At 41.0% G+C, this 9,480-nt stretch overlaps 1 protein-coding gene across 1 annotated transcript in view; it reads left to right on the top strand.

Annotated features, from left to right (window-relative positions):
- Positions 1–9,393, top strand: part of si:ch1073-513e17.1 (elongation factor 1-alpha) — a 26,178-nt gene extending 16,785 nt beyond the window's left edge. Inside the window, exons 2-9 of the mRNA XM_029443460.1 lie at positions 5,963–5,970; positions 6,779–6,933; positions 7,401–7,580; positions 7,666–7,962; positions 8,048–8,198; positions 8,268–8,524; positions 8,624–8,858; positions 8,956–9,393. Of these exons, the coding sequence (XP_029299320.1) occupies positions 6,790–6,933; positions 7,401–7,580; positions 7,666–7,962; positions 8,048–8,198; positions 8,268–8,524; positions 8,624–8,858; positions 8,956–9,077 (1,386 nt within the window). The 5' untranslated portion in view covers positions 5,963–5,970; positions 6,779–6,789 and the 3' untranslated portion in view covers positions 9,078–9,393. The remainder of the gene's footprint in view (positions 1–5,962; positions 5,971–6,778; positions 6,934–7,400; positions 7,581–7,665; positions 7,963–8,047; positions 8,199–8,267; positions 8,525–8,623; positions 8,859–8,955) is intronic.
- The last annotated feature ends 87 nt before the right edge of the window (positions 9,394–9,480 follow it).

The following is a 9,480-nucleotide window of genomic DNA, read 5'->3' as shown; positions in this document are numbered from 1 at the left end:
CACTTTTTCCAGCTGCAACATTAAAGCGATGAACACATCAATGTATCACTAATTAATAATAACTAATATCACTAATTGGGCCTTTCAGCATAATGAGGACTTTTGGTACTTTATGTACAATGCTAATACTTATATTTTTTACTAGAATTACTTTTACTTTTACAATTTGGCATTAGTATTTATACTTAAGTATAATCTGAATACTTCTTCGACCTCTGCTGAAACACACATGTGTCAGAGTTTGCTAACAGGGTGTAGCTCTTCTTCTTACAGGATGGCGTTGAAGCTTGCATCAGATTTTTGATGAATGACCCGGATGTTCTTATGATGAACCCGGTGTGGTGTAACGGAAATTGTCGCCCCCTTATTTATCATGATATCACACTCCCTGTTTCTATTTACTTTTTTACCCATCGATTATTGTTACTCCACTAAAACCTCACGTTCTCCCCATCAAATAATTATATGAAATACGGTTTAAATAATCTGGAGCTTGCGCAATCCTTTTTTTGTCGGCGGTTTTATTCCGGTATCTACAGGCAAACCAACGAATTTCACAACGGCTAGCTAACGTTAGCCTATTTATTAGCATAATGATGCTCTAAACCAGGGGTCGGGAACCTTTTTGGCTGGGAGAGCCATAAAAGCCAAATATTTTTAAATGTATTTAATTGAGAGCCATATATTTAATAACATTGAGTTTTAAGTATATCACGTCTCCGAGTACTAAAAGCGCTATCTGTGTTTCCCCTAACATTGTCTGTGAACTTTGGTCACTGTTTCCAAACACTGACAACCCATCTCCACCGCTGTGTTCCCGACTGCGCATGAACTGCTCAGCAATCCGTTTGCAGTTGACGTCCGCCTCCGCCCCCCCCACACACACACACGCACACACACACACACACACACGTGCGCACACAGTTACAGTCAGAGACTAAAACTAAAACTTTAAAATGACACAGCATAATTATTTATTACATGTTAAATAATGTCAGCTCAAAATTGTCTGTGCGTCATTGAAAGAGCCATAGGTTACCGACTCCTGCTCTAAAATGTAGACGTTTATGGTGTGAATAATTGCCTTAAATTTGACATTTCACGACTATAAAACCACATAGTGGCCTCAGTGTATTTTTCTTGGCGTTTGAAAGCCTTATTTCTAACTTCTTTAATCAACTGTTATAGCTAACGTTAGCTAAGTCAGGTCAGCATTGTGCCATTTGTTGATGACAAAGTAGTTTGACTGTCCTGTAACAGCTAGGGGGATGTTGTTCACTTTAATGCATAATAAATTAATAATAATAAAAAGTATTTTTTCTGCACATAGGAAATTAATTTACTGCCAATGTATTTCTTATATTTATAAGTAACGTTGGTTCACTTGACACATAAATAGTTTTCTCTTTGTTACTTCTCTAAAGTCAGGAGTATTTGATGTTGATGTTGCTGGAAAGCTGAAAGTCTTTCACATTTTTGTTGTGAATTGAATATCCCCAGTGGCCTCCGAGAGGGGCCCTACCCTGCCGACAACAAGAACAAAACATTGTCTCTGTATAGAAAATAACAAGACTGTTAGTAATTGTAGTGTGCATGAATATTTAAAATATACAGAGCATTGCTGAGGCAGGATTATTGATCATTTGGGTTCCTGCCAGATATTTATCATGTCCTGACAAATCTGATTATGAAAAATGTAAGTGTACATTCAGGTATATTTAAATCCTTATTTGAATGTCAGTTTTCTCAGATTTTCTTTTGTTGCATTTCTCATGAAAGTTCCTGTACTTTGATTTTCTCCTGTGTTTTGCTTTACCACACGTAAAAAAAGAACTGACGAGAGCAAAGATTGGCTTTTATAAATGATGACATTTAGCTTATAAAATGCTGTAACAGAAACCTCTTCAGTTAGAAGCAGGATACACATTTGTTTGCCTTAAGATATAAATGTACATTTTCAATTACATTTTTAAACATGGAATGGGGTTTCAACCGGTTTCAAGGCTCAAATGTTAATTAAATATACTCAAAATGCCTCTTACCAAGCATTTAAAACAGAAAAAACAAAAAGTTATAAGCCCAATATTACATATAATATTTTAACAGACTTTACACATTTACAACAGCTACGTTACGCATACAAAACCAGCATAGGGGTAAAAAAACAAAACTAAGAAACCTTGAAAGAGGCATTTCAAAGAGAGAGAGAGAGATCTCGTTTCTAAGGCTGGCTCGAGCCAGAGGTGGGTGAATGAAATGTCCTGCAGCCCTTAAAGTAGCAGCCACAAGTTTTAATCGCCTACCCTGAAGGCTGTGATATGCATGTTATAAACACTTCTCCTTAACACTCGGGGTGTGAAACAAATGCAGACGATAGCCTGTACACCAAAAGGGAATTCTTTGTTTGCAAGTGTGAAGCGTAGGGGGGTGTCTGCCAGCAGGCTGCAGAAGATGTGGAACTTGCTATGTGTTGTAAATGGGATTTATATGCATTACCCCCCCCCCCCCCCTGAGGTTATATTTGCATATATTGTGTTGACATTGGTATGTAGAATGAGTTACATTAAACTCTTGTCTGTATGCACATGAATGCATGTATGTTGTGGGATTCTCTCAATGTTGGCATCAATCAGAATCAATCAGAGCCTTTTTTTTCTGCACCCACACAGTCACGTCTTAAAACTGGCAGATAAGGATGACTCTGAAGTACCAGTTGATGCTGCTGCTCACTACAAACTGTGGTTAAAACTGGAATCCATAATGTGTTTGTATGGATAGTAATTCACTGTATTTACATCTATCTACGCTATGCTATTTTTCCAAAAGTATGTGTAAAAAGTTTACTTTTGTGTATTGGACCTTAGATTGGAGCTTCCCAACAAATTGTGCAAGGAATGTGCAAAGGTTGACAGTGGGAAGTATTAAAAGAATATGCAATGTACAGAGATACATTGTGTTAATGTAATGCATATAGACAGATGTGAAGATATGATTGTAACGGGAAGTGTCTTTGTGATTACATTAGAATGAGTGTTATTCTTGGTTCTCAACCTTTTTGGCTAACTTGTGAGCCACTAACACAAAGTAATGTCTAGGTGTGATTTCTTTTTTTATTTCGATCACCTTTCCCATCCTGTAAATCACCCCACAACTCCTCAGGTTAATGCTGTGACCCCTCAGAGGTGCTCCAGAGAATAGTGTGCACCCAAACTTGTGGCAACAGTTTGTCTCTCCCTTTGCTGCCCCGTGCAGAAAGCTTGGTCCACGAAGAAATCCTTTTCCCAAGCTTGTTGTAGAACAACTTGACTGTCCTGCACAGAGCCCTGAACTCATCACCTTTGGGATAAACTGCGAGCCAGACCTCATCACCAAACATCAGTGCTGTTGATTCTGAAGGGAAGAAAATGAGAACATATTTATTGTTTGCAAGTTAATCAGAATTGCGTTTATTGACAGGTAGATTTTTACATACAAGGAATTAGTCTTGGTATATAAATATAGGAAGAGAAAATAAAAAGTACTGCAAGTTAAGAATAAAATAGTAAATAGGCCGTTTGATATGCAAAATTTTGTTTTCAGGAGGGTCCTGACTGGTCATTACAATTATTGGGTGGTTCATTAAAAATTAAACATGACAAATAAAGATGATACTTTTTTTCTTTACCTGTTTCTGAACATTACTTTTACAAAAAGTATATATTAATGTGTAATATGGCTGTAAAAACGAATCTCTCTGTACTGAACAGTGGTGTTCATACCAGATGAATCCTCACTGCCAGTCTGCCTGTTCAATCACACACACACACACACACACACACACACACACACACACACACACACACACACACACACACACACACACACACACTCACACTCACACACACTTTACTAAAGAATAGGATGTGTGTACTTCTTCCATCACACTCGTAAAACAGGTCAAGTACTGCAATGTCACCCTGATCACTGAGTTCACCCCTGGGTCTCTGTCAAGTCTCTTTGTTCCTCCTTTTGTAGGCTGGAAAACTTTTCGTTTTTCTTCCTCACTGTCTCAATCTCACTTTCTGTCTCTTTACTGCCTTAACCCAATCATCCCTTTACACAAGGAGTTTAGACCCAGGGTTTTACAGCTGACCATAAGTTGAGACCCTCAGGCCATAGTCTTATCTTCCAAAAACGAATCAAAAGCAAGGAAACATGCGCATACCTTGCTTTTCAAGTAAGTCAAGATTTAAAAAAACTTCACCTTCTAATGTATCTTTAAGCATCAGTGTTGCTCACTTTACATGCAAATTAAAAATCCGACCACATTTTTAAGCCTCTTATGAATGGAGGTTGCTCAACATAGTGGCAACCTGTGGAGTCAGAAGGTATTTATATACATTATGCTTTTCTGTGCTGTATACGTTGAGAACTATGGGCCTTGTTCTTCACCTTCTCAGATGGGTTATTTGTTGTGAATTTAAAACACAGCAGAACCTGTTTATGTTGCCTTCACTAGCACTGTATGTATCTGACATTTACCCGGGATTACAATCAGTTTATAATCAAGTATTAAATAATAAATTAAAGCAGCAGCTGCCAAGTCGAAGTTGCTGTTACCTGAACTGGGGGGAAAGCCGAGCGAGTCGTTAGAGTATGTGTGTGGTTGCAGGGGATGCCAGCGGCCTCTATACTTAGCAATATGCCAAGTGATGGAAGAAGAGGCAGAATCTGACCTCCTGACCTAACGCCCAGGTAGCATCCGAGTGACAAACTAGGCCTGAAGATGTAAATATGGGTGTGATTGTGTAAATGTTCCCCAGATAAGTCAAATATTATTAATTAACCAGAAATATCTTACCGTTTCAAAAATGGCAAGTGGTTCAAAGGGAAATGCGCTGATAAAAATCACAGCAAAGTTAACAAATGAGAGGAGTTATAAGTGTATCAAACAATCAGTTTGTTTTGGTTGTGAATCAGAATCAGAAGTAGTAAACCAGCTCACCCTGAAGATACACTGGTGGACACACATCAGCTTTAATTCAATCAGACACTTATATGCATTTGTTGTAATTGTAAATGACCGGCAAGATAAGGTGTCTTAAAAACCGCATGAGTTTGTTCATCTTTTCAGGGTCTGGCCTCTGTTTGAATGCAAATCTCTCATTTGGATTTAGATAATCTTTTCAGGCTGATGAGTCGTCCCAGTATCACCAGTGAGTGGGTGGTAGTAGCTCAGGGGGAGAGCTTTGTGCTGTTATGGTCTGAAGTAGTTATTTGATTTGCATTTTTTAAATCTTAATGATGAAAATCCACTTCTATACTGCTATATGAATTTTACACAACCATACATAAAATCAATAAATGATGAATCCCTAAATCACTTATAAAGATTAAATTATATGCCATGAAGAAATATTTTGTGCATGTGTTTTTTATGTCTATATGTCATTGAAAAATAACAGTATTCCTATTATATATATTTGAAATGTATCGTTTCCAACACTTAATGTCACAAAAAATGATATGATATACATAATACTTTCTGCATGACAATGTATGTATTGTTGGTCAATGGCTGAACAGTGTCACATACTAGGAAGTCAAAAACAACTTATCAAACAGCTGATCGATGAAGGGTTAAAAAGTTGCTGGTCAAATAACCCCTAAAATACAATCAACTGTGTTCTTTTACACTCCGTTTCAGTATTATTAACATTGTTATCACCACTATAGTTTCTCTGTTTTCGTTAGTTTAATCGCTAAAAATGCACAGTGAACGCATCGTACATGATTCAGGCTGTTCATCCGGTGGCGTGCTGACGTTTTTTGCAGGAATGTGTGTGATTTGCGGGGTCTGCACCGGGGAGGGCGACGGGAAGTCAGGCCGCCTCCCAGTCAGTATAAAACCCCAAGTCCAACCCTCTTTCCTCCTCTTTCTGTTACCTGGCTAGGGGCAGCAGCTTTGGCCGTGAATACCCAGAAACACCGGTAAGTTTAACTTTGACTGAGGCCCTTGTTTTAACGTGTGATAAGATTCAGCTCGGAGTTTTCTCTCGGAACATTTGAGCTGTTTGATCCAGAACTTCGCGGTTATGTAACTTCACACAGACCTGTGGATTTTTATGTGTGAAGGAATTAGCGGTACATTTAAAGGCTCTCTATTGCTGATACTTTTGCTATCCGGATGTCAGCGTATTGTGTCTTATTTATTAAGGAAGCTTTTTAAGTTTGGATTGAAAGCGTTTTATGCGGGAGGAAAGAATGTGGAGTGGGGTGGGGGGGGGGGGTAGGAAGGAACAAAGAGACTTGAAAACTGAGAACCCAGGATGCTGTAATGGCGTTTCTTCTCTCCGCCTATAAACAAATGTACATATTAAGTGACATGGCGTTTGTAGGGCTGTACAAAACCGCTTTTGGATATTTGGCGATCTTTGTAACTTAATTCGACGTGGCCATAGAGTAACACGTGTCTGTCTGGTTTGTGGCCGAGTGAGGCCTAGCGGCAGTAGCCCCCGCCGCCTGTTAGCAACTCAAAATCCCGTACCGATTAACGTTAGCCAGAAACCTTAACCTGTTGTAAAAGTGTTTACTGTAACTGTATGTAAATGGTGGGCTTTGCTTTAAAAACTTAATGTGTACTGAAGGGCTGGTGTTTCAGTTAAGGTGGGCCCGATGTGTCACTGTTCAACTAACTGCACACGGTCGCGCTCTGTGGATAAAAGTTTACTCTGCTAATAAACGATGACTAGCTTGAAAATGGAGATCTAACTAAACGGTTGTGTATTTTTCGTGATAGAAACTACAACAATGGGAAAGGAAAAGATCCACATCAACATCGTGGTCATTGGCCATGTCGACTCCGGCAAGTCCACCTCCACCGGTCATCTGATCTACAAGTGCGGAGGAATCGACAAGCGAACCATCGAGAAGTTCGAGAAGGAAGCCGCCGAGGTGAGCAGTTAATGTCTTATATTTTAACACCGTTACAGTAAAGAGCCAAGATGGCGACGTCAGCATGCCCATTTTAGCCTCTACTGCCCGGCACGAGTAGCAATTTAGCAACCGTGCGCGCGCACGCACGGGGTGGGGCTTAACGTAAGCAGCGTTGATTGTGACTGTGCACTTTATTCAGGAGAGGCCTCAGGATCACAGACTATAGTTATTACACTACATCATAAATGTCTCTTTGATTAATTGATGTATAAAGTTGACAAAATATGTAATCTGGACATGGGCTTAGTAGTTGTGTTGTAAAAAGCAATTGTCAAAGCATCTTAATAAAACATCAATCAAATGTAAATCATAACAGTTCCTCAATTTAATTTATAACTGACTGTATTTTTTTCTCCATACAAATGGCTATACATAGCCATGTCCTGATTCCCCTATGAACTGTTCCCAATTTATCCCTACAATAGATGGGCAAGGGCTCCTTCAAGTACGCCTGGGTGCTGGACAAACTGAAGGCAGAGCGTGAGCGTGGTATCACCATCGACATTGCTCTGTGGAAGTTTGAGACCGCCAGGTACTACGTGACCATCATTGATGCCCCTGGACACAGGGACTTCATCAAGAACATGATCACCGGTACCTCTCAGGTAAGTTATCATGTTAATACACAGCAAGGTTTGAACCACATTTGAATCAAATGTCAGTGTGCTTAAATTTGATTTGTGCTTTTAGGCTGACTGCGCTGTGCTTATCGTTGCTGCCGGTGTTGGTGAGTTTGAGGCCGGAATCTCCAAGAACGGTCAGACCCGTGAGCACGCTCTGCTGGCCTTCACGCTCGGTGTGAAGCAGCTCATCATTGGTGTCAACAAGATGGACTCCACAGAGCCCCCTTACAGCCAGTCCCGTTATGAAGAAATCACCAAGGAAGTGAGCACTTATATCAAGAAGATCGGCTACAACCCCGCTACTGTTCCCTTCGTCCCCATCTCTGGATGGCACGGAGACAACATGCTGGAAGCCAGTGAGAAGGTGAGACATTTTATTTAATGGTGCTCAACTTGCTGACATTGTGGGTTAGACATGGACTTATTTCTAACTTTGAATATGTCTTCAGATGAGCTGGTTTAAGGGATGGAAGGTTGAGCGCAAGGAGGGCAATGCCAATGGAACCACACTGCTGGAGGCCCTGGATGCCATCCTGCCCCCAGCCCGGCCCACCGACAAGCCCCTCCGTCTGCCCCTGCAGGACGTCTACAAGATTGGCGGTAAGAACTGAATTATGGTGTAAATTACAACGTTTCAAGAAGTTGGGTTACTAATACTACATTTCTCAGGTATTGGAACTGTACCCGTGGGCCGTGTCGAGACTGGTGTCCTGAAGCCCGGTATGGTCGTCACCTTTGCTCCCGCCAACCTGACCACTGAGGTGAAGTCCGTTGAGATGCACCACGAGTCTCTGGTCGAAGCCTGCCCTGGTGACAACGTTGGTTTCAACATCAAGAACGTGTCCGTCAAGGAAATCCGTCGTGGATACGTAGCTGGCGACAGCAAGAACGACCCACCCAAGGGAGCTGACAACTTCAATGCCCAGGTTGGTATTGTGAACTTGTAGCTCAGATGGTGAATTTAATAGCTTAGTTTTGATTAAGTTGATATTTGGTGAAAGATCTAAAACAAACTGTGTCCACAGGTCATCATCCTGAACCACCCTGGCCAGATCAACGCAGGTTATGCCCCCGTGCTTGATTGCCACACGGCTCATATTGCCTGCAAGTTCACAGAGCTCATTGAGAAGATCGATCGTCGATCTGGCAAGAAGCTTGAGGACAGCCCCAAGTTTGTCAAGTCAGGAGATGCTGCCATTGTCAAACTGATCCCACAGAAGCCCATGGTTGTGGAGCCCTTCTCCAGCTATCCTCCCCTTGGTATGTACTTGGAAATCTATGTACATATAAATAAATACTTGACCATAAAATGAATCGGTGTTAATCAATGCATTAACTCACTGCTCTTGTATTCCAGGTCGTTTTGCAGTGCGTGACATGAGGCAGACAGTTGCCGTCGGTGTCATCAAATCTGTTGAGACCAAGGAAACTTCTGGAAAGACAACCAAGGCTGCAGAGAAGGCCCAGAAGAAGAAATGAATGGTCGTGCAGGACATCCAGCAACAAGATGTGTGCCGGCAGCAGCGGGCCACTCCCTCCCCTCTGTCTTGCCCTTACCCTGGATCATCTTCTCTGTGGCAGATCTCTTTACTCAAGGACTGGCTTATGCTGATAAAAACCCATCGCAAAAGTTTTCGCAGGAAAAAAGAACTACATGGCATTGTCACTTACAGAATCACATGACGGTGCCTCTTCTCAGTTAAGTTTAAGTTGGAAATGTTGTTAAAATGCCACATTTAATTGGAAAGAAAGCTGCTGGTAACTAATAAAATAAATGTCTTTGAAAAAATTGAAATTGGCTTGTCGATCTTTTATTACCTGTGTTGCAGTTGGTATAGTTTTAGGCTGTCACAGGCAAGCCTCAGTCTGTAGTGCAGCTGTT

This window comes from Cottoperca gobio, chromosome 11 (assembly GCF_900634415.1).
Source record: "Cottoperca gobio chromosome 11, fCotGob3.1, whole genome shotgun sequence".
Lineage (NCBI taxonomy): Eukaryota > Metazoa > Chordata > Actinopteri > Perciformes > Bovichtidae > Cottoperca > Cottoperca gobio.
This window is presented reverse-complemented; position numbering and strand designations above follow the sequence as displayed.